Source organism: Petaurus breviceps, unplaced genomic scaffold (genome assembly GCF_028583685.1).
Source record: "Petaurus breviceps papuanus isolate PSGF00001 unplaced genomic scaffold, PetGlider_PUasm1.0 37, whole genome shotgun sequence".
Taxonomy (NCBI): Eukaryota; Metazoa; Chordata; class Mammalia; order Diprotodontia; family Petauridae; genus Petaurus; species Petaurus breviceps.
Window position 1 is genome coordinate 47,697,994 of NW_027186296.1, and position 26,863 is coordinate 47,724,856.

At 35.2% G+C, this 26,863-nt stretch overlaps 1 protein-coding gene across 2 annotated transcripts in view; it reads right to left on the minus strand.

The window, feature by feature from the left end:
• The window catches only part of ENTREP2 (endosomal transmembrane epsin interactor 2), a 587,469-nt gene that overhangs the window by 22,684 nt on the left and 537,922 nt on the right, over positions 1-26,863 (minus strand). For both annotated transcript variants that reach the window (XM_069098432.1, XM_069098433.1), the window contains exons 5-7: positions 18,910-19,017; positions 9,390-9,550; positions 8,636-8,771 (exon numbers count right to left, since the gene is read on the minus strand). In XM_069098432.1, coding sequence (XP_068954533.1) covers positions 8,636-8,771; positions 9,390-9,550; positions 18,910-19,017 — 405 coding nt within the window. The remainder of the gene's footprint in view (positions 1-8,635; positions 8,772-9,389; positions 9,551-18,909; positions 19,018-26,863) is intronic.

Sequence of the window (26,863 nt, forward strand, 5' to 3'; positions counted from 1 at the left end):
TCTCCATCGGGAATACCACTAAGAAAGATAAGAATTTCATATTTTGTATTTACAATCATTTTCTTGGAGGAGTCAAAATTCTCTATCAGTATCATAACATTAATCTTTACTATCTCTGTGCAAAAAAGATATTATAATGTTAATCACATGAAACCACCAAAACTGACACCTAAATAAAATTGAGAATTTTTCTAATTACTATGCTGATCCAAATCATTCCTTAATTTAGGAGGAAAACAGTGTTTGCTTCTAAGGAAATCAGGTGGACACCAATATGTTTATGTTGCTCCCTACACTGTATACTGGGTCTTCCCTATCTGGGAAATGGGCCGTGGTGTAACACAATGACACTGGCAAGACAGAGACAGGAAAGCTATAAGAAAACCTCTAGTAATTTACCAGACAGTTTCTCTAATGATTTATTGTCACTGGCAGCTGTTTCTCTATTACTTAAGAGTTAAAAAACATCTCCACTCACATGACAACCCTCAGCTACAGCAAGGATAGGCTTTCCATTTCTTTTTTGTGAACCAGACAAGGAAGCAAGGTGTTATTTAGACCCTAGTCTAAGTCTCACTACTGTAGGAAAGAAATTATGGAAACCTCTACTTATTGCCTCTTTTAGCACTTTCTGCAACTGCCTTACTTTAAGGTTTTTGTGAGGAATCAGTAAATTAAAGATGTGGAAGTTCACTGAAAAAAAATGCAGTTCATTACTATGATGTACCTGCATATGTGTCTTCTAACCTACAAATACTGCTGCTACTTCTATGGAATTTAAATCCCACTTTTATGCTTACTACCTGTGTGACCTCTGCTAAGTCACTTAAACTCCCTGACCCTTAGTTTTCTTATCTTGGGGCTGGACTAGATGGTCACTGAGGCCCCTTCCAGCTCTGGATCTCTCATCTTATGATCCCACTATTGGGAAATTTTCCAAAAATTGTCTCTGTCAATTGCAATGTTGAGTGATGATTAGCTAGGTCACTAAGTGGTTGGGGCAAGGATGAAAAATGAATAGCTGCTGTGAGAATGGCAATATGTGGGCAACTAGGTGGCACAGTGGACAGAGAACTAGCCATGGAGTCAGGAGGACCTGAGTTCAAATACAGTCTCAAACATTTACTAGCTGTGTGACCCTGGGTAAGTCACTTAATCCTGACTGCTGGGGGGGGGGGGTGGAGAGACATACAGAGAGAGAGAGGGAGAGAGAGACAGAGAGAGAAAAGAGAGAGAATGGTAGTATGAATCTTCATACGTTTGGTAGGAAGTTATAAGTCATGGTGTTTTATTTATAGAATGCTGTGACATATAAAACCATTTAAAGAGGGCCAGGTAGCTACCATGTAATTTTCAGGCCAGGGTTAAGTGACTTGCCCAGGGTAACATAGTTAGGAAGTACCTGAGACTGGATTTGAACTCACCTGGTACTCTATTCTCTATGCCACCTAACTGCCCTGTAACTATCATTACTCTGTCCCAAAGTGATTAAAAAATAAATTTAGAGGGGGAGGAAGGAAAGAAATGGAGATCAAAATAATTTTTCATTAATACATCAAGGATGTGTTATTTTCTTGTCCTGGGAACTTCCTATTTAGACTCGTTATTGTGTTTGTCCTTTGTTCTTGAAGAGGACCATAGCATCAGGGAGATGATGACATGACTTGCAGTTGACTTTGATTTGAGTGATAGAGAGCTCATTTTCTTCTCCAGAACCTTCTGGATCCAGTGACCAGATATTCATCAGGATGACTGGAGATGGCCCAGGATGCAGTGGGAGACTCTGGCCCTTTTAGGCTAAGGCCTTTTCAGGTTCTCACTTTGAGTAAGGTAATGCCCATTCAGTGAATAGACCTCTTTAAAAAGTTAGTCAATTTTTAAAATTTCATTTAATGAAAAACAAAAACAAACAACTCCCCCCCCCCAAAAAAAAAAACCAAAACAAAACCCAAACAAAACAAACAAGTAAACAAACTGGGAGGGGAAGACTTTCAGACATCCTGGCCAAAAGAGAAACTCTTGCTATTTACTATTTACATTCACTCTGTGCTAGGAGGGCAGGCAGCCCTCTGTTGTCTAACCTATCAGTACCAGAGTGAATTCCGTTTAAGGCTTGGTCTTTGAGAAAGAAGTCTAGCCAGCAAACTCCAAGTTAAGGAGGCAGCTTTCTGCCATTGAAATATACCTTCCTTTGGGCAGAGCACCCTCAGGTCAGAGGAGGGGAGAGGCCTTAAAGAGGCTCGTAAAGAGGACTATTCACTGAATAGGCATTACCTCACTCAAAGTGAGAACCTGAAAGGCCTTAGCCTAAAAAGGGCAAGGTCTCCCCCTTCATCCTGGGTCATCTCCAGTCATCCTGATGAATGTTTGGCCACTGGATCCAGATGATTCTGGAGGAGGAAGTAAGGTTGGTGACCTTGCACAGCCCTCCCTCACAAAAATCCAAGTCAATTGTAAGTCATGTTATCATCTCCCTGATGTCATGATCCTCTTTGAGAACAAAGGACAAACACAACCTGTGAGTATTTAGACTAGAACCTGTCTATGACTGGTAGGTAACTAGCAGTGAGCTGCTTCATATTCAAAGTGGTAAAGGGACTCACCGGCAGTCACATAGTTAGCAAGTATCAGGGGCAGGATTTGAGGCCAGGCCAGAACTTTGTACACTGTACCATGTAGCTTTAAGAAGAATTAGAATGAATATCCATTTTTGTGGCTAAATCATCTTAGTATATTGTATATGGCTAGTCAGGTAGCTTGAGATGCTGGTTGAAGGAGAGACCCCTTCCTTGGCCTCTCCTTCATTTCAGAAGTTTGTGAGGGAGAGGCCCCTGAGGTCTCAGGGAGAAGGCGGTTGGTTCTGAGTCTGAGTGAAAAGCCAAGGGTTGGTACCTGAAGGTAAATGAAAGTAGGTAGGAAGGGACAAAGAAACATGCTTTGTAATCCAGGTCCCTTGTATTATGAGATTATAGGGTAATATAAATAGTAACAAGTGGCTGAAACAATACAACAAAGAATTCATGGTGGTTAGGGATATGTATCTTCTGCATCTTGGTATGGAAAAGATATTCAATACATTACAATTCAGTAAATTCCTACTATACGAGATTTTATGATAAGTGTTGGTGACACAAAAATGGAAAACTGATGTTTCTGCCTTTAAAGAATACATAATTGGTTAAAGGAGATAAGATGTTTATAGGCAAATACAGTAGAGTGTGAGCAGGGCAAAGGAGATAATAAGACAAAGTTCCCTGAAAACATTTGAAAGTTGTGTGTAAAAACATTTTCATCTGGAGGAATTAAGGAAGGTTTCATGAAGGAGATGGAATCTGATCTGAACTCAGGAAAAGGAGGCTTTTGAAGGTAGAGATGAGAGTGGAACACTTTTCCAGAAATAGGGGGATTTATTTTGAAGAACATCTCAAAGATAACCTGAGAAGCTTATAGTTGCTATGAAAGTAAGAAGATTTCTAGTCAATTTTCAGTAGTTAGCAGTAACTTTCTAACTATTGGTTCAAAGATTATTGATATAGGATTTCATTCAAATGGTTTAAGAAGACTTTTGCTCATCACAAGGGTTTTGTGTTTTTACTTATTCATTTCCCAGTGGTGGCGAGGAGGAGATGAGAAGGAAAGAAAATAGATTAAATTAACACGATACAATTTAATTTAAAAATGGGTATTTGCTGAATTGGGGGGGGGAGCAAGACTCCTATGCCATTGTCTAAGTGTGATACTCCAATCAAAGGAACTATTACTTGCTGCCTCAAATACAATCTTAATGGCTTGAAGTTGAGAATGTGATGAGTGCTTTCTTTTCTGCCAATACTGTGGGTGGCCACATAATCGTCCAATAAAATTAAGACTTTTTGTCAGAGCCTTTGTGAAGGCATTTATGAAAAGCTTGATTCCTATTTCTAAAAGAGTGTTCTTCTATTAAGATGATGCACAAAGGGTTAAAAGTGATCCCAACCCAGCTTACAAGAAAGTGTTGTTACAACGGTCTTGTGAGGCGCCATCTTGCTTCCTGAGTAGCCCCATTTGAAGTATTAAGTCTGAACTACTAGGGTGACTCAACACAGACAAAAGTACCTGGAGATTAAGGAGAAAATGGGGTGAAGAGAAAGTTGTTTATTTTTTGGTGAGTTTGTTGTAGAGATCCAATATGGATCCTAGTGATGGAGAGTGATGGCATTCAGTGAGGACATCATGGGATATCCTCATGTAGTGTTGAGTCTGTGGCAATGGTCTGAGCTGACCAGCTAGTTGAGACAAGGACTGAACTCTGGGATAAAGCCTTTTATTACCTCTTATCAAAATATAAACCAGTAGCTGAAATAATCCAATAAAGAATTCATAGTGGTTAGGGATGTGTACCCTTTACATCTTCAAATTCCTTCAAGAAGAGGTGGGGTTATTTTGTATGGGAATACTACAATTAAGTGTTTCACACTTCTTATTCATGAAGGCAGGTGCCTTTTGTGGGTGACTTCTTGTTTACAAACCACATGAAAGGGAGTATCTGGAAGGCAGTACAGAGGAAAGAGCTCTGAATTTGGAGAAAGAAAACTAGACTTGTATCCTAGCTTTACCATTAAATATCTGAATAACCTTGAACAAATCATTTAACCTCTTTAGGTCTCAGTTTTTCCATCAGTAAAATGGAAAGGTTGGATTAAATTACTGTTAATGACCCTTTCCAACTCTAAAGCTCTTATGTCCTATGCTCTTAATTATATGGGATTTTGATGTGGATTTTGTGGTCTGATTTATCAGTAAGGAAGGATCCTACATTCAAAGAGAATTGATTGTTTTCAGTTGGTATGATGAGTTATTCCTATTCATTTGTGCATAGTAAACCCTACCATCTGTAGGGAAGGCTTATCTTAAGTGTTATCTGGTGCTTGCTGGGGCATTAGGAATAGATATATGTAATATCATGAACTGGGTTCTGGCCACTCACACAGCCATGGAGATGAACAGAATCATTTAACTTACAATGAGTGAGCTTATGCCCTCATTCATATAGATCAGTCCTTGCGTATTTATGACAGGCCATAATCACAACCTAGACCACTTCATGTATATACAAATCTTCACCTTACTTGAAATTTTTTAAATATATAACAATGATTTAAATTGTTTGCCACATAAAGAAAAATTAAACAGATAAGAAATATAGAAATAGCAAAGCACTTTGGTGTTTCTGGCACTGCTTTAAAACAAATGAAGAGGAATTTCCATAATTAACAGATTAGAAACAATATGATACAAACACTTCAATCCTGTTACTTTAGCAAGAACAATTTCTCTCACTCAAGCAGTTTCCCTTTTTGTTTCTATTATGGATAGAGGAATGAAAGGTAAAGAATAGCTAGTTATTTTTATTGTCTACACAGTGAGGCAAAATTAGAAGCATCTTATCCATACCTGCATTTGTGTGTCCTGACAAGCACATTCAAAAGATTTCAAGCTTTGAGTAAAGAATGTCACAGTGTTAAATTGAAAAGGGATTTTGAAAAGATAGTGAAAATGAAGACGTGTGACTCATCTGCCTAGTAAAATCTACCATGTGAACAGCAGGACAAATCAAGTGATATCTCTATGTTTGAGAAAAGAATTTGTTCCTTGGAAGAGCTAGTAAAAATGATGAAATTTAATAATTGCAGAATAGCATTTTTAAAAGTTAATATAAAAACAATTCTATTTTATTGAATAAATATTCAAATGCTATGAATACTAATTTTTCATATTTTTATATCATACTCTAATGCTGAATTCAATTTTCTTCTTTCGATTCAGAAATGCACAAATCTTATATCCTGATATATCAGGATATCTTATATCCGGAACCTCTTTCCCTGCATATTGCCTCAATAATCACCAATTCCAAGTGCTATTGACAAAGGCATTCTCCTTGATGGTGAAACATCTTCTATCCTTTTTTTTCAGGGTTCTGTAACTGTAATCTTTCTGTGGTTCTCAGAAATTCCCAAATAACTCATAGTAATTCGCTTTCCTTTTATCACATAGCAATTTTATTTAGCCCAAACTACTTATATAAGTATTTAACTATCCTCAAAATCTGGGACCAGTCTTTCCAATCTTTTCTCCCAATGTTTTCCTGTACAAACCTAAGCTCCAATCAGATTGGTTTATCTCCTGTCACTCAAATATGCCTTTTACATCCCTGACTCTGTACCCTTCCTGAAACTATTCTTCCTGCTTGGAATATTCTTCCCTGTCTTCCTCAGATACCTGAATCCTACTCAATCTTCAAGGTCTAGACGGTACATGAAACCTAACCTAACTACCCTAGCCCATTATAATTAATCTTTGCTCTGAACCTCCTTATCACTTAATATCTATACCACTTGGCACTCATGTAAGGTCTTGGGTTATTATTTATGTATTTATTGTACATACATCCTGTTTCTTCAGTAAGATTTTCTTCAGTAACTGTAAGAGTTCAGTAAAATTTAATAAATATTTATAGAGTGATTAGACAACATTATGCTAGGTACTGTAGGGTGAGTGTAGAAGTCCTATAGTATGCTATTTTGTATTCTCCATAGTATCTAGCACAATGCCTTGCACACTTAAGCCTAATTCAACAAGGATCTGTCAAGGTACTTGTTATAACTCATAGCAATGTGTATAATATAGATAACCTTTTGGTACTTGGTAATCTGGAGGCTCGATAGGAATTGGGGTAGCCATATGGGCTCCCTTATCTTTCCAGTGGGCTATAAGGAGTGGGATTGGGAAAAAGGAAATAAGAATGTAGGAAGGAAGCTGAAAGTCTAGATCAAACCAGGGCCATGTTAGGAAGCAATTTGTGAAACATTTAGAGAAATGAGGCTAGGTTTTGTCTCTTGAGATGGTCTTAGGTTGAACTCTTTTTCTAGGAATATTTTGTTCACTTTTTTATGAATTATGCCACTATCCTATCAAACCCCCTAGACATTGGAACATTTTTTCTGTTAGAAGTATCAAACTTAAACATGTCTTTATTTAAATAAAAGAAAAAAAGGATGAGAAATTCCATAAAGAATTAGAAAGAATTCAAGGCAAAAGAGTTTCTGACATCTTTTTCCTAGTAAAAATCTTCCAAATACATTGACTATTCACAAATAAATACATGTGAATAGAGAAAATCAATTAATACCTACACCATGCCAATTTCATTGCACTTTTGAAACCATAAAATGAACACTAACAAACATAGAAAGCGTCCCAACAAAAATTGTATGGTATTCATGAAACATAGGGACCCTCACCCTATGGCAGCTATACAAAAAAAAATTCACACTTCTTTACAAAAAGGAGGGGGAGGAATGACAAAAATTCTCACAGTACATAAGGAAGAGGTGTGACACCTAAAGAAATACTTTTGGGACAAGCAGACATCATTTCACCAAGCAACAGTAAAGGCTGATAATAGGTACACACCATGGAATTTAACTAGGAAATGGTTCAGATTCAAGAAGGAAATCAAAAGACCCTTCAAAAGCAATATTCACGTGAACTCACTCAACAATATGTCAATAAAGAGGCATCAGATAATTGGATGAGTCATGTATATTTGTTTGTGGTCTCAGAGAGGCTTATGACGGTAATCCAGGACCAGGTCATTACCACCAGTGATTAGAAAAAGGTTGTCCTTAAGTGATCAATATAGGCTTAGTGATCAATATATATTAGCAAGAAAATGGCAGAAATTTTGCAACACAACACCACAGGCTGCAAAAAGTTAAAACCAATTGAATATGTAGCAAGACATGATTTGGTAGTTAGAGTTACACATCAGAACTCAATAAAATTCATGAACTAATGGATGAAAAATCCTCATATTACATACATACCTCAAAATATCTGAGACAAATCAAGTAATAAATTGTAGTGGAACCAGTATATATGATTATCATGGATTGAACTGTTACCCACAATCACCCAGCTGTAATATTAGTCCATAAAAAGAAGCAACTTAAAAACAATATTTTAAATAGATTTTACTATGCCAAATACTTATAATCTCCAAGCTTCGTGGAACAAAAAGCTTTCACAATACAGAAATGTGGCAGAGGAGATTAAACATGGGAGAACAGGAGGAGGCAAAAATTATTCTGTGAAATCTCATCTGCTAATGGAGTTGCACCCAAAATACTTTTTGGGAACCTACAGAGGATGAACACAAAACATAACATATGTTAATACTTATATTCAAATACAAAAAGCGGTTATTTTATCAACCTCTGAAATAGTCTATATAAGACTTCATATAAAAGAAAAACAGCAAGATAGCAATTTGTTCTAGTGCTGTTTCTGTCTGAAATCCATCGACAAAATGAGAATGAGATGATAAAGACTGGCATTTATATACTGCCTTAGCATTTGTAACCTGCTTTGTATGTATTATTTCATTTGGTCCTCACAAGAACTTGGTGATGTAAGTACTAGAGATTTTATTATTTCCATTTTACATTTGAGGAAACTGGGGGTCAGTGAAATTAAGTAATTTTTTCCCCCAAATTTACAGCCTGATGTCAGACTAGAGTTCAGGTCTCTCCTAACTCCAAATTCAGTTCCATTCTTACTGCACTAACTGCCCACCTTTGAAAATGTTTCTTACCTGGCTTGCAAGTGTCTGTCCAATCACTGCTTCATATGGAGGAGGGAGTTCTGTTGGATAAAGCATCCCAGGACTATTGATGGCAACTTCATACAAAGTACTGAATGGAGAATGAGGAAATTCTAAGTGAAGTCCTCTGAAAAGAGAGAAAGGATACTTTATTATCATCCCTTAGCTTAGCAAGAAAACTAATTAAGTTTCTCTATTATAGCAAAGCAAATAGAATGTGTAATAATCTTATAAAAAGTTTTCCTCACCACATACTTGTCATGTAAATGAAATGAAACCTGAATTCACTGGGCTTCAGTTGATTTTTTTTTTTTCCCCTGGGAGGACACATCAACTATTTAACCAACTTCACAACACCGTCTTTAAATTAAGGTAATTATACAGATGATTAAATTTTTAATTCGACTTTTGTGTGTTATATTAATGAATGTAATTTAATAGAAGCTTAAGTTTTATGTTCCATTATGACATAAAAGAGTTGCTTTTGTCTTGCCTGGATTCTTTTGTTATTACTGCATTGTAACAATATTAATAATGAATGTTCTAGATCTAGCCTGTCACTTCTTTCTCAACTGATTCTCTACTATCTTATCAAACTCTCCTTCTTACCTTTGTTATTCTCTAGTCTACTTGTTTGCTGAAAGTGAGTGGTTTCAACTTCTCATAACAAACCCAGTCCAACTATTGCTTCCTGATCTATGTAACTATGGCATGTAATCACAGACATATAAAAGAAAAGATGAACCTTTGAGCTTCTATCATGGGTGTACAGGTATACTCTGGTGGGTAATAGGGTGGGGGAGGTATTGGAGGTATGAATTCATCAAAATCCAAGGTCTGGTGGAGAATGGTTCCATGGGGAGTCATACAGTCTGGGTTTGTGGAATGTGATCTCTGTGGAAGAAACTGAAAAATAAAGTTGAATCAGATTTATTTGTGCAGAACTACTAGGACATCTCATGCTGTGTGTGTCTAACTTAATTATATATGAGCTTTAATTATAAATTTAAAGTATATGTAATTTAAACTGTCAAGCAAGGAATGTTAAACACATACTTAAGAAAGAAAAGTTTTCCTTGAGTAATGTTTTACCCTAGACATATTATTATAACTTGTTTTTCAAATACTGATATACTGAATTTTGGTGCTTTTGTTTGTTTGTTTAAGGAAAATAAGATTGCAGAACTCTTTACATCTCTTCTTATACCAAACCCTGATAGACAATGTTTGTTTGGTAAATTCCCTGGTTCCAAAACAGTGCTGGTAATTGTAAATTTAGGGGGAAAAATAGTCTTTATGAATTCTTTTAATGATATATTATGGAATGATCTCAATAAGTGAGGTCATCTGACTTGTTCAATAAAAGTATAAATGATTCTATTGTATTTTTTCTTTGAATAGATGTGCCTCGTAGGTTTCTCACGAATTTTTTCCCATCAGGTTTCTAGAAGTAGCTGCTTGATGCTTATTGCTTCCATATATTAGTTTTCTTCATCTGACTACTCAAGATGGTACATTTTATTTACTCATTCATTTGACAAACATGTACTTGGTTGTTTAATATATTGTACTAGGGCCTGGGGAAGATATGAAGCTAAACAAGACATAGTCTATATCCTCAAGGAGTTTATGGTCTAGTAGGAAATAATAATAGCTTATTATAATTTAAAATGGATATTTTGTTATGACATTATAGATATTTCCCAAACACACAAATGTCCCTACAAAGCTGTTGCTCAATTGTTATCAGTCATGTCTGACTGTGACCCCATTTGGGTTTTTTTTAAGCAAAGACATTGAAGTGGTTTGCCATTTCCCTCTTTAGCTCATTTTACAGATGAGGAAACTGAGGCAAATTCGGTTAAGTGACTTGCCCAGAGTCACACAGCTAGTAAGTATCTGAGGCCAGATTTGAATTCAGGAAGATAAGTCTTGCTGACTCTAGGCTGCGGAACTCTCTCTGCTATGCTGCCTAGCTATTCTACAAAATACATTATGTAAAAAATTAATTTAGTGATTTAACTTTGGCAATATAGTACTAACATTGACTTTTGAATATGATGAGTTTTATTGCCTTTCCGTGTTACCTACATTTAAACTGTAATCATTGTAAAATATATTGCTTTTTGGCTTAGCTTTCTTTACTCTGAATGACTTCATCTAAGTCCCTCCATATTTCTCTGAATTCTTCATATTCATTTTTCCTTCAGGTACCATCATTTTTCAGTTACCCCTTCAATTAGTGGGCACATGTATAGTTTTGAAGTTGCTATCACAAATAATGATGCTTTATTTACATTTTGGCACATACGAGTCTTTCCTTATTGTTAAGAATTTCCTTAGGCTACCATTCCAGTAGCAGAATCTCTGAATCCATGGGTATAATTTATTTTTCTATGCTACTTAGCTTACATTTAGATGGGTATCATTTGTTCATGTTTCTGTTATTGACTACTATTTTATTTCATTATATTCTATAAGAATATATTAACTTTTTCTGCCCTTATTTATGAGATTTTCATTCTAGCATATGGCCATTTTAATTTTTTGTAAAGGATACCAAGTGATGCAGAAAAGCAAGTATGCCCTTTAATTTTTCCATTTAATAATTATCACAAGTCTAGCAAATCTAGTTTTTTCCAATATTCCACTTTGATTAATAATTTTCTTCTTATTTGCCTTGTGTTATATTTGACAAGTTCTAGAAAAGGAATGTTAAAATTACAACTTTTTTTTTACAATAAAGTAATTTTGTCTTTAAATTTGCTGTTCCTTTACATACTCTTAGATGCTATACTATTTGTATGTGTGTATTCAAACCTCTATATAATCAATACTGATATTATATTTTCAATTATACCTTAAAATAATGTATGTTCCTTGTTTGTTTCTCAAAACTACTGATTTTTACTAATTAAAAAAATATGAGGGGCGGCCAGGTAGCACAGTGAGTAAGAGCACCGGCTCCAGTGTCGGGATGACCTGGGGATCAAATCTGGGCTCTGATACTCAGCACCACACCCAGAAATAACTGGCCTTGTAACCTTGAGCAAGTTACTTAACCCCAATTGCTTTAAAAAAAAAAAAATATATATATATATATATATATATATATATATATATATATATATATATGTGAAATCATGATTGAGACTCTCATGTTTTAGATTTGTGTCAAGTATCACAAATATTCATAAATCCTCCCACTTTAATACTATGCACATCTTTATATTTTAAGAGATAGGAAGCCTGTTACAGTGGAAATAATACCCAATTTTGAGTCTTGAATTTGGCACTTCCAGAATGGATTTTGAACCTTGGCTCTACCACTAACTGCTCATGTAACCCTGGGCAGTTTCCCAATCTATAAAATGAGAGGATTTGACTAGAAGACCTATAAGATCCTTTCCAGCTCTGGATCTATGATCCTAGAAGTGCATTTATTTTATGTTCAAATTTCTAGATTTTTTAAACAACTGAACAACAACAAATATACATATACATTTTATTACTAACAATTACTCGTTATCTAAATTGGGATTGTATATGAAAAAAAAAGCAAAGAAAACTCACTTGAAATCATTATACTTTGGAATCCTACTCTCTGTGTCTCTTTTGTACAATATACAAATTATTAAGGTCTTACCAGTAGGAAATGTTGATATTCTGCTCCCAGATTTTTGACAGGATTACCAGACTTATAAATCAAAGGAATGTTGTAAATGTAGTTAATCTAGAATTGAGCAAAGCTTTGGACAAAATCTCTCATGCTATTCTTGTGGAAAAGATACAAAGATGGCTAAATGGCTATTCAGTTAAATGTCCTTGGGACAGGTTGAAACAGGCTGGTCCAAAGAGTGGCCAGTAACTGCTTGAACAAGGTCTCCAGTGGAGTGCCTCAGGCACCTAGGTTTGATTCTATGAAGATTAATATGTTTTTTATCAATGATTTCTATAAAGGTATAGATGGATTGCATATTAAATTTATAGATAACTAAGATAGGAAGAATAGCTAAAACAATGATTCAAGAATTTTTTTTAAAAATGTCTTTATAGGCTAACATTAAATCATCTAACAAAATTATATACAAACACACACATATATAAATTTTATATACATACATGCTCACACACACACACACACACACACACACACACACACACACATATATATATGTATATAAAATTTCAGACTTGGAAGAGACAAGGCTAGAGAGCAGTTCCCCTGATAAAAATGTGGGGTTTTGCGCATACTACAGCCTGAATATGAGTTAACCTTGGAATATGGCAACCTGTAGGGCTTTCAATTTTTAAAAAATGCATTTATTAATGGCATTTTGACACATATTGTGTGAGGATCTAGGCATACAAAGTCAAAAGTGAAACAATCTAAGCCCTTAAGGAGATTACCTTTTAACAGTGAGACACAACATGTGCATATATGAAAAAGATCTGTAATAGGGTGGGGTTTTATGTCAACAGTAGTCAATTAATAGATCTGAAGTTTCAAATGTATAAAAATATGCTTTATGCCCTGTTATCTCCTTATGAGATTGCATTTTCTTTGAGTTGTCCAAGAAAGAAAGCAATGTAATTGCCTGGGATGATCAGTCACACCCATTGAACCTTTGCACAAAATAACAGACTACTGATAAATTCAGAAAATCAGGGGACCAGTGTACTAGTGAAAGATTAAAGATTCAGACGCATAAGAAGGAATTACTCCTAGGGGTAGCAGAGAGTTTCATTCTACCTCTGTTCCCTCTAAAGTGAACATGTTATCAGAGAGAATGGATAATGCTTTAGAGGACATCCTGAAGACAAACACATAGAAATGCTGAAAGAGAAATGTCCAAGTTATGGAGCAGATTCAAGGAATGTGACCTGCTGCAACATCAAAGAATACTGGACATGCGCTCAAGAAGAGGCATGTAGTGAACCAGGACTTTTGGCCACACAGGTTCTCTACATTTTTGCCTCATTACCACCATGTACTAGGTTCAAGTCATGCACTCTTCCTCTGGACTCTGTGTATTTGTGAGGAGCATACCTCAGACCTTTGGGAGACATTTTGTGCCAACTCTTCTTATTATACTACCTCATTAAAGATTTTTGCTAAAAACTAGTTGAGGCTGTTGACTAATAATCAATGGTGAATGTATTGGTGGGGGTTGGTGGATGAAAGCCAAAGAAACATGTACCCCCAGGGTATCCTGTATAGTAGCTACATACTGGGGACTCATTCTGCCAAAAGCTACCTGGTGCTAGTGATGTAACCCAAGGAGGGATGCTGTATGTATACAAAATATATACAATTATAATGGTGAGTGGATAGTTAGCTGGTGAGAAGGGAGAAACTGAGGAAAGCCTCATGGAAAAGGTGTTGGCACTTGAGTAAGAAGACTTGAGAAAGAAAATAAAAGCTTTCAAGAGACAGGGGTAAGGATAGTATACATTCCAGTGGTGGGGGATGTGAGGTCCAAAGGTACAGAGATAAAAGATGGGATATCGGGCAAAATATTTTATTGTTTATTTTATTTGGTATTTATTGAGTTCAGAATAAGAATTAAACATATATAGAGTGATTGGCAATCCCTAAAGCATCATATACACACACACACATATACAAAAAGAAAGCACACTGGTATACTTAGTATGTACACAGGATCAGAGACCTGGAGCTGGAGGTGACCTCAGAGACCCATCTTGTTCAGTCCTTTCATTATGTAAATGTTTAGTCCAGGGTCACATCAGGAGATAAGATATTTGAGTCCAGGTTCTGTGACTCGTCAGTCTTTTCCCAGTGTATCACACTGCCCAGGATAGTATACCATAAAATAACTTGAAAGCATTTCAGTATGATAATATGTTAATGTATGTATGATGGAGAATAAGTATGTAAGGACATACATGGGATTACATGAGTGAAAATGAAAATACAGAAGAACATTTACATGAAACAGAAACAAAGGCAACCATTTTTTTGCCCGTGGAAGACAAAACCCTCCCTTGAGAAGGTTTTGGGTTTTTTGTGCTCTCTCTATAGATAGACAGACAGACAGACAGACAGACAGACAGACAGACAGACAGACAGACAGACAGATAGATAGATAGATAGATAGATAGATAGATAGATAGATAGATAGATAGATGTAGGTATATACAAAATATATGTATATATCATAACACTATTATATATAACTATAGATATGTAATCTGTTACAAGAAAGAACTCTTGTTGAGTGAGGAATGTGGGGGTAGAGGCTTAGTAGATAATGATAGTTATAAAAAAAAGAACCAGTAAAACATTTTTTAAAGCACATAAGAAAAAAATGTAAGAGATGCATAGATCTGTCTTGTTATCATCCCATTAAATTATATACACATATACATGTTTCTCTAAAAATATCATACAAACTGAAGTTTTATTTCTCATACAAACTTGTTTTTTTGTATATTGAAATTTGTTGGTAATTAAGATTAAAAGAAAAACAAAATTAAAAATAGAGCAATTATTAAATATATCTCAGCAGTCCCTAAACTGTAGATACTTTGATTCAGTGACACTAGCACTAAGCATATATTTCAATGTGCTTCAAATGTCACAGGAACAAAACACAATCTGTGCATGAAAATGGAGGAGAACTTCACCACTGGTCACTTTTGTTATGAGGCTAGGAACCAATAAATGTTTATCTAGGAGACTTCTATTATATCAGACATTGAAAAACTAGGTTCAATATGATCTCTATGCATTTTCAAAGAGCTGTCACATATACTATCTCATAAATCCAAAGAGTCTTGGAGGGAAAGTATTAATCTTCCCATTTACAGTTGCTGAAACTGACACACAGAGAGGGTAAGTCAATTAAATAACATGTCAGCAGACTATTTGAACACACACAAAATAGGAGAAATTTGTAGTGGGGAAATAGAGCGAAGTTGGAAGAAAAGATGAGGAGAATGCAGGAAATTTATGTCAAATAGGTTTAAGGAGTTCTTAGTTTCCCCAGAAGTCACAATACTATCCAAACTAGCAGAAATGCAGTAGAGGTTTCCAGAGAATAATAAATAATTTATATCCCATCATATAAGAGCAATAATTTTGAACTACCACTATCTTAGGTTATCTTACAGTTATGATTATTCTATATCAATTTATTATATTAAAAGAATTATCAATTTACATATAACTTAAGCACATAGTAAGCACTAAATTCATGCTAAAATATATTACCCTTTTACCACATACTTTTGTTCTTAATACCTATATGCTCTTAACACAATGTACAGTGTTGGAGTTTATAGCTCCTATGTTATATTTGCTTACGGGAGCACCTTATAATTTATTGCTTCACATTGAAATCTGATGTGGTAAGTGCTACCCACATGGTACTTAACCTTTCTTTCATAATACATGCCAAAGAAAATAACCAGTATAAGGACTAGATGAATAGGGTCAAAAGTTCTTTGCCAGTGCATAAATGTTTCTGAAAATTGTAACCTCCTTAAAAGGTTAGTAACTGCTTGTGACAATCCTAGTGCATTTATACTGGCTAAAAATGTTTAAGCAGGGCATACAATTAGAACAGAATTTTTTAATCTTAGTAATGACACACTAAAACTGCCTTCTAGCTTCCAAGCTTGCTTAAATGACATATTATGATGGGGCAAGTGGGGGATCAAAAAAAGATAACACTCCCCTACCAAAATAAAAACATGCTTTTTCTTTCAATATAAATAAAAAAGTGTTTTGAGTTTTTTAAGGTGAGGGTTGTTGTTGTTGTTTTAATTCTGGCTTCCTAAAATGGAATGAGAGAAGGTTTTGTTTTTGCTTTCCCCCTAATAAAGAAATGCACATACACAATATAATATCTTGAATTTGAGGATAAAATACTGATTAATTTTGAGTTAAAATAAATGTCATTCATATTAAGAGATATGACTTGAATTGCTTGGCTTCCTGACTTCCTTTAGGAATATATCTTCCCTAAGACAACACTGATTACCTGGAGTTTGTAACAGGAAAATGCAGACAAATCAACCAACTGGATTTAAAGCATGCAAATGAAATAATACTGAATCTAAAGAATATTGACTAACAGAGTCCAATTCAATAGATAAAATTCATTTTCTTCAAAAAAATATTAGATTTTTTTTTTGGTAAGTGAGAATTCTATAACCCAAAGAATGAGCTTTCCTAGGGTTCTTGTCTATATTAGTGAGGTTATAGCTACATGCTTATTTAAAGTACTTCCCTTTTGTTATGTTAATTTGGTTGCTGAAAGAGGCATAAAAAATTGTTTGTGAAGCACTGATAAAAACAACTGGAGAAGAAACACAGCCTATCAGATAAAAAATGCTTGAGGAGAGACATGGATTGTTCTGAAAGGACCAAGGAGAGAACAATCCCTCTCAGAGAAAAAAGCCCTTAATGAATGTGGTAACATCTGCAAGGCATTGTTGTTAACTGGTTCATTTACATATGACTGTTTTCATGGTTTTAAAGCATGTAGCTTCTTGTGGACTGAGTGAAAATTTATATATTTTCTGTTTGTATCATACCTGACAGAATTGTAGACTTTGGGTTTTTCAAATGGATTTTGAGATATAGGTCACTGACTCAAGAAGAGGCTCTCATACCAGTTACTAAAAGTCAGAGATGACCAAAGGATGACAGAAGGTGAGAAATCAGAGATCAAAAGAAGGAGAAGACAGCAATTTGAAGACAAGCTGATGTTGGAGACTTTCTCTTACTACTTCATCTAAACAAAATAGTGGAGAATCAGAAGATAAGAACTGCTTCTGATTAAGTAAAGTAAGATAAATGAGAAGCCAGATAGACTGCAGCTACTTCCTCATTGGAGAAGAGTTCTATAGCACCTGAAAGTTGCTTGAGGGAGAATCCTCCTGCAAAGATCTGGATGAATGTATCCATACTGACATCTTACAACCTGAGAGAGGGAAAACCTCATGGGAATACCTGTGTTCCTCTTTACTGTTATCCACACATTTAGAAAGCAGAAGGCAAAGGGAAAAGAGAAACCCATGGCTATTTTGCTTTAAGCTACAGTAATATTGTATAGTTTCTCAAAAAATGCTTAACATTTTCTTAGCACCCTTCCAAGTGAGGCTGTGTGCTAAAACAGCTTGACAATGCCTTAGAGGTGAGAAGTAGCAGAGAAGTAGTTTTGACCAGCAGGAAATACATGGTATAGTGTATTCCATAAAGAAACTAGGGATAGCAAAGCCTACAGACAGTTGAGTCATGGGTTTTCCCAGGCATATGGGTTTTTCTTCTCACATGCTTTACTACTAGGTTTTTCTGTGTGCCAACTTCCTCCCCAAGGACACTGTGTGCATGAGCAGGAGAAAATGACTGTTGTTTAGGAATAGACTGTGACCATTTTGTTATTTATATTTACTATTCCTATTTTGCCCTGTATTGAATAAACAAGGGCTTATTTTTGGTTTTGCATCCTAAACATTTTGCATACTAAACACTGTTTAGTAAATGTTACATGTGCAAGAGTTAGTGATTTTATTGTGACTGATTTTGTGTAAATAAGAAACACACTGGTGGAGTTTCAGGAGCTACAGTAATAAGTTACAGAACTGTCTGCAGCCCCTCAACATGGTTACTTCCAGGATCCTGAGAGATGAAAAGTAGTGATATGGTCTTGACCATGGCCAGCACTCCTCTGGGAACCACCCCTCTGTCCCTAGACTTGCCATTATGAGGGCTGGTTGGGATAACTAAGGCATCCTAGAGTGAAAGAAGGGGAATGTGAATGTCCCATCAGACACCACACCTTGACTACTTAGTAACAGAATCATTGAAAATTAGTTAATCAATCATTTATGGTCCATCTAATGTGGTAGCATGACTGAAATAAATAACACTTTTAGGTGTCTGTAATTAGATGGAATTCCAATGATCCACAAAATAAATGAGATGCTAATTCCCATTAATTATCATCTAACAAGTAAATATACTTTGATATTTAGCAATTCTCAGTATTGAGAATTATTACAAAGCTGTAGAAATTCCTAATACCCACACCCTGTCCTTTTTCATTTCTTAGAAGATAGAAATTCTCAATTTTAGACTAATTTCAAGCTGCTTGTAAATGGGAGAAATTCTATGATTTCTATTAATACTTTCTCTGAAGGAAAAAAGGATATGCAATTTTTTGAAATTTTATTTCACTTAGATAGCTATATGTGTATCTACATATAGGGGTATGTCATTAAAATACACTCACCATTTGTAACACATCAGAAGAAACCATCTGCATACAGCACATAGCTGTAGCCAAAGCACAAACAATAGTAGAAATGATGTTGAGAGCACACACACTGAATAACAGGTCCTGTGACAAAAGATACACAATAGAATGTCAGTTCTTATCTTAGTAATACAGATGACAGAATCCCAAATATTTGTGACAGCTTTGACAATGATAATTGACTACATTTATCAATTTTATATGGCTTTAATTGTTGAAATACAATTTATTCTTCTGAGAAAGATCTACTCACATACATTTCCATGACAGAAATTAATTCATGATTCAAAATAAACATCCCTAGACTTAGAATGCTGACAGTTGTTTCAATTCCTTTTCATTTGTTTATAATTATCACATACATATAGAATTTTGCTTTTTTGGAAAAATAAAGATATGATTAATTCCCAGAAATAACGTAATCTGAAAGATAAGAATAATGATGGTTCTGATCATCTATGACATGGGAAGAAGCCAATAGCAGGAGGGCAAACATTTCTTCTTCATTATATTGGCCAAATAGGTTTAAGCCATATAACAGAAAAATGTACACATATTGGAACTTCTAATTGCAAGGCCAGGTTGGTCAGGGCATTTAACCAGACATTCTATCTCTCTAAATATTTCTAACAATAATTTCATATTTGTTTTAAAATATCCTTTTTTTCTATAGAGATAACCCATTTCCAACTAAGCCCCTCTCTATTTTTCACAAATAACAGAAATTTATTTTCTCTCCCCAAATTCCATTCCACTGGGGAAAAAAAAGCAAACCATTTGTTATAACAAATACACATAGTTAAGCAAAACAAATTTGCTCAGTTGCTGTATATCAAAATGTTTTGTATTGTGCATTGTAAATTTATCACTTCTCTGTAATAGATAGCATGTTTCATCATCAGTCTTCTGGAATCATGAATGGTCATTGTATTGGTCACAGTTCTTATAGCATTCAAAGTTGTATATTTGGGGCGGCCAGGTAGCACAGTGAGTAGGAGCACCAGGCCCAGTTTTGGGATGACCTAGGGGATTGAATCTGGGCTCAGACACTTAGCATCCACCCAGAAATAACTGGCCGTGTAACCTTGAGCAAGTTACTTAACCCCAATTGCTTAAAACAAACAAAAAAACAAAGTTGTATATTTTTTACAGCATTATTATTATCAAATAAATTGTTCTCCTGGTTCTGATCATTTCATTGTTCTTCAATTTATAAAAGTCCTCATAATTGCTCATTTTTATAATCCTGATGTTACATTATACATTATTCTTCTGATTCTGTTTACTTCACTCCACATAGTTTCATGTCTTTCTATGTCATCTTAAAATCATTTATTTCCTCATTTCATATAGTACTCCATATAGCACTTCATCATATTCATATACAACTTTTTTTGCCATTCCTCAGTTGATTCCCTTAGTTTCCTTTATTTGTTGTTGTTGCTACCACAAAAAGAGATGCTACAAATAGTTTTACACTTAATGGACCTTTTCCTCTTTCTATGATCTCTTTGGGGTATAGGCTTAGTAGTATAATAGCTGGGTCAAAAGACACATAATGTTTAGCAACTTTTTATATATAATTTCAAATTGCTTTCTAGCATGATTGTGCCTATTCATAGACCCACCAAGAGTACATCAGTGTCCCTATTTTACCACCACCCCTCCAACATTCATAATTTTTATTTTTTGTCATATTTGCCATTATGATGGGTAAAAGGTGGAATCTCATAATCACTTTAATCTATATTTCTTTAATTAGTAGCAATTTGCATCACTTTCCCTTATGGCTATAAATAGACAAAGTTTCTTCCCTTGAGAACTACCTTTCATAACCCTTAGATCATTTATCAACTGCGAAATAGCTCTTTTTCTTCTAAGTTTGAATTAGTTCTTTACTTATCTTGGAAGTGAGATCTTTAGCAGAAAAACTTGTGGCAAATATTTGTCACAGTTGCATGTATTTTAAATTTACTTTTATTATATCTGTCTGTGCATAAATATTTTATTTTATTTTATCAAAATTATCCATTTTATGTTCTATGATCCTCTGTATTCCTTGTTTGATCATGAACTTTTCTCATCTACTTATTTGATAAGTAATTTTTCCTTATCTCCCCCACCCCCTTTTTGACATAATCTTTCATATCTAGGTCACATATCCATTTGGAGTTTATCCTAGTATTAGTTGTGAGGTTGTGGTCTAAAGCTAATTTATTCCATATTGATGAACAATTGTTACACTAGATTTTGTCAAATAGTCCTTATTTCAGTAGCTGCATGTTTCTATTTATCAAATACCAGAGCCTTACATACATTTGCTTTTGGATGTTAGGCATCAATGTTATGCATTGTTTGTTCTCCCTATTTTTTACCCAATACTTAATAATTACTGTTTTGTAGCATCATTTGAGATCTCACATGAATAGGTCTCCTTCATTCCTATTTCTTTTCATTATTTCTCTTGAGATTTTTCACATTTTTTTACCTCCAAATGAATTTTTTTAGTTCTACAAAATTACTTATTGGTAGTTTGGTATAGTACTGAATAAATATATTAATTTAAGTAGTATTGTCATTTTTGTTATTTTATGGCTCACCCAACTCATGTGCAATTATTTTCCAAATATTTAGATATGAATTTATTTCTGTAAGCAACTATTTGTAGTTGCATTTATATAGTTCCTGTGTTTATCTTGGAAGGTAGACTTGCAAATATTTCATACACTCTGCTGGATTTGATAGGTATTTTATAGAAATGATAATTTGTGATTAATTCATATCTTGCACATTTGCTAAAAACTATTGATTGCCTCAATTAATTTTTAGTGGACTCAGAGTTCTTTGTGTAGTTTTTTAAAATTTATGGTTATTTCCTCAATTTCTTTTTCTTATCTTATTGCTAGTCAGAATTCTAGTATTATGTCACATAGAACTTTGACAATGTTTCACACTGTAATTTAGTTGAAAGGATTATAGTTTATCTTTATTATAAATAATGGCAGCTCTTAGTTTTAGGTATTGACTATTTACCATTTTAAGGAAAGGTCCTTTTATTCCTATGTCTTCTTTTTTTAAAAATAAATTGATGTTATATTTGTCAAAAAGCCTATTCTGTATCTACTAATACAATTATATCATTTTGGTTTCATTTGATATTAAGTAATTAAGTAAATTTATAGTTTTCCTAATACTAAACAAACCCTACATTCCTCATACAAAATTTGTTTCTCTATCTCTCTTAATTAAGTTTATATTTGCTGTTTTTGCCTGAAATCATAATTGTTACCCCCCCCCTTTTTTTTACCCCAACTCATTATCTTAACTATATAGGTTTTTATGTCTTAAGTATGTTTCTTGTAAACAGCATACAGTTAGATTTTTGTTTTCTAATCCATTCTGATAAGTTCTCCCATTTATTGATATATTTCATTCTTCAATTGCTTATATTTCCTCCTAAATTCCTTCTCCCACTCCCTCTGAATGAGTCATTCCTCAGGAACACATGAATATCAGAAATGGGTTCAAGAAGACATGGGTTGAGCCCTGTCTTGGATACTTGCGACTTGTGTGACCCCTAACAAATCACTTAACTTTTCAGAGCCTCATTTTCCTCAACTATAAAATTATAAGGAAGGATGATCTCTCAGGCCCCCTTTAGCTCTGAATGTATGATTCTATGGTATTAAAATGAAAGACAATAAGTAAGTGTACTGTATAGACTTGTTCTTTTAAATTAAATTTCTTCTAAAATGAAATAATTAGTGAAGTTAGAACCAAAGGCCATAATTTAAATCATTTAACATTTTTCTAACATTGGGGAAGCCACATAACCTCTCTAGGCTTTATTTTCCCCATCTGTAAATTTAGAGATTAGACTAGTGGACTACTAAGGTCCCTTCTGGTCTAGATGTATACTGTTGTTCAGTCAAGTCCAATTCTTCATGACTCCATCTGGAGTTATCTTGGCAAAGATATAGAAGTGGCTTGCTTTTTCCTTCTCCAACTCATTTTATAGATGAGGAAACGGAGGCCAACAGGGTTAAGTCACTTGCCCAGGGTCACACTGGTAGTATGTCTGAGACCAGATTTGAACTGTACCACCTAGTTGTCCTAGTATAGATCTATTATCCTAGGAATATAACAACATTTCAAACCACATTGAAAAGGCTTATTCAATTGTATTTAATTAAATGGCTTAACCCAATGATAAGGAACCATTTTAAATATGAAGTTATCCATTTTCAAGATGAGCAGTACTTAAATTGACACTCTCAAAAGATAGCAAACACAGGAAAATCAAGGTAATTATTGATGTTTTTCAGATGCAAAGATGACAAACACATAGGGAATTAAAATACCATGACTTCATAGAGAAGACTATACAATATTACAATATAAGACTATACTAAATATATCTAAGTGGCACAGTGGATAGAATGCCAGGCCTTAAGTAAAAAAAGACCTGAATTCAAATCCAGCTTCACACCCTTAGTAGGCGTGTGACCTGGGGCAAGTCATTTAACCTCTCTTTGCTTCAGTTTCATCACTTGTAAAATGAAGATAATAATAACGATCTCTCAGGGTTGCTGTGAGGCTCAAATGAGATAATATTTATAAAGCACTTAGCACAGTGCCTGACATATAAAAGGTGCTATATCAATGCTATCTAGCTAGCTAGAAATAAGAGCAAGCATAGGAATAGGAGAATTCCCACAAAAGTGAACAGACAATGTTCACCTTTAATGACCAACTTAAAAATATAATTGAGTTCAAAAATGGACCACATTAAATGTCAGAGAGCAAAAACAGTTCTTTAAAGGAAAATTACAAACTATTAAGAACACTATGAATGAATGCCCCAAAGTAATAGATAATTAATAAAAAGAAAGGCAAGTCAAAACAGCCCTTAGGTTGGATCTCACATTCAGAAAACAGCCAAAGATGACAAAAGATGAGAATAACTAGTGTTGAAGGGGTTGTGTAAATATAGACAATACTAATGCATTATTGATGCAAGTGTGACTTGGTATGATACTTTGGAAAGGAATGTGGAACTATGACAAAAAAAACGGGGCTAAAATGTTCATACTTTATGACCCAGAGATTGCACAGTTAAATATCTATCTGTAGCAGCAAGCACCCCAGCATACCCAGGATGGCTGCTAGCACAGGTTCTTAGATCTGCTTTTCTAAAGGGAAGCAACTCAAAATGGGTTAACAATCTTGTTTCAATCAAACATATGTCATTTACCTAGTTCAGGGGAAAAAGGTCAGCACACTGAACTTCAGAGAATACAAACAAGTTATAAGCAGACAACAAATACAAAGAAATATCAGCAGACAGGCTTACAACTGTCTGACCATTACATCCATACCTAGTCATTTACCAGAGAGGGAAGCACCAGCATCTTGGTTTTCAAAACCGGGGGGATCAACAGCTGCTTAGAGTCTCATCTGGTCAAATCACATAACTCTTCTCAAAGTGAGCCCCCAAACAAAATCTCATATCAGGGTATATATAACCTTCTCCTGGCTCAGAGAATTTCACAAACCTCTTGACCCATTGCCCAATCACAAAGCAACAAAGTGTGGGCATTCCTGAAAAACAAGCCTCCCACCACAGGCTCCAGGTGACCACATTCAGCCTATTAGGGGGCAGAGTATATTTTCAAATCAAGGAAGGTTCTTAGAGTCACTTAAGTCTATCAAAGGCCCTAGGGGCAGGGAAGATCTTAGATTCCCATTCCCATAATGATATACAAAAAAGGTATTTGACAGAAAGAAGGCTCTATGTATACCAACATATTTATAGCGTCACTTTTTGTGGTATCAAAGAACTGGAAACAAAATAGAAGCCTGTTGTTTTGGGAAACTGAAGTATCTTAATTTAATGGAATGTTACTTTGCTATAAGAAATGATGGAACATGATCAAAAAAGAGAAATATGAAAAGACTTAGTTGAACTGATAGAAAGTGAAGAGAAATAAGAAAATCGCATACCCAAATTCTGCAACAATATAAATAGAAAGAACCACAATCTCAAAAGAAGAGAAAATAAAAGTCACAAAAGTACAAAGAATGTAATATCATCAAAGAAGAGACAGAAGACACTTTCCTCCCACTCCCATTCCTTTGCAGAGGTAAGAATTTATGGATGTGAAACAATGCATATAATTGAAGAGGTTACCCATAAATAGGGTGAGGGTTGCTCTGGAGACCCCAAAATACCAACACACCGGGTCCTGCCAAATGAATTCAACTCAAGTCTTCTCAGCCAAATAAAAGTAAAGTTTATTAAAAGTTTACTTGCATTAGACACAGACTAAGTCTGTGCTAGGTCATTCTATGGTGCTCTCCTTATTCTATGGTGCTCTCATCATTCTATGGCACTCTCACTATCATGAAGACAGGATGGGGTCTTATATACAGAAGGTTGTGGGAGGAATCTAGGGGTAGTCTAGGGGAGCAGTTTGGGGAGGGGCTTCAGGAGGAGTTAATGAGGTCAATGAGTGATAAGGGTGGGAAGTTGCTGGAGGTCACCTAGAGACAACAGCCAATGGTGGGCTATGCCACTTCAAGGGTGGGTAGACACTTTGATAGGCTCAAGGGTGGGAAGTCTAGTAATAGAGGGTGAGAAGTCTAGTAACTGGGGCTTGGGCTCAGCCACAATGTAAGACTTATTGCCTCATGCAAATGCCTCATCAAATGAGAGGATTTAATCAGAATTCAAGAGCCTGTGCCTCAAGGACTCAAGGAGAACTCCAGGGGGCTCCCAGAGCCCATACCTCATCATAATGTCAGATTGTTTTAATCTACCGATCAGTTTTGCTAAAATTTTCATCTTTCTCTTTAAATATTTTTTGTTATACAAAGCTATCTTTTTGGGTGGGGTTGGGGAAGGAATACAGAGAGAAATTTAAGCAATATAAAAACAAAAAATACCAATAAAACATTTTTAAAAATATGTGCTAATTAAAATACAAGATGTTATTTATTAATGATGGGGGGGAAGACCTGGACCCCTGAAAGGGAAAGACTCTCAGTCCTCGAACTTTCTCACCCATTTCAGCCCTGGCATTTCCCTGAGGCATCCAGCACATCTCACTATAATCCTTTCAACTGTCCTTTCATTGTGACCCTCTAACACAGTCCTGCCTTTCATTTTCTATTACCTCCAGACCTCCCCAGTCTACTTGTCACTCCTTAATTCCATCAAGATCTTTTCACTGACCCTTTTTCCCTTTCTCAATATCAAAGTATCATTATCACCTCCATTAGGCACAGACTCATCAAGAATCTCACCCACCCAACTGGCATTACAATAAATTCAATACTTGGACTAAATAAGGATTGAGTGGTTGAATTCTTTCAAGGAAGACCTGCCCTGTATACTTGCATTTCCAGATTCCTTAGCACCCCTAGACTGCCTCATTACAACGAGGGAAATTTTTGGAAGGACAGTGAATTTAAAAAGTAGACTTCTTTTGCCCAACAGCAGGAGATGGAGAAATTCCATTTAAAGTTACTGTAGACATCATAAAATATTTGAGAATCTACCTACCAAAAGAAACCCAGGAACTATAAGAACACAATTACAAAACACTTTTCACACAAATAAAGTTGATGAGGCCCTGGAACTCTAACTGAATCTTCCCATTTGATGAGGTATTTGCCTGAGGTCATAAGCCTTTCATTGTGTCTCTGCCCAAACCTTTTTTTCACCAGCTTGGCCTTCCATTATCCAGCTAGCCCCTACCCTTGATCCTCCCAAAATATCTATATCCAAATCTGTTACACCCTTGAACTGGCCTAGCCCACCATTGTCTGTGGGCTCCAGGTAGCCTCCAGCAACTTCCCACCCTTAATCACTCATTACTGGAGTCTGACCTCATTGACTTCTCCTGAAGACCCTCCCCAAACTCTTCCT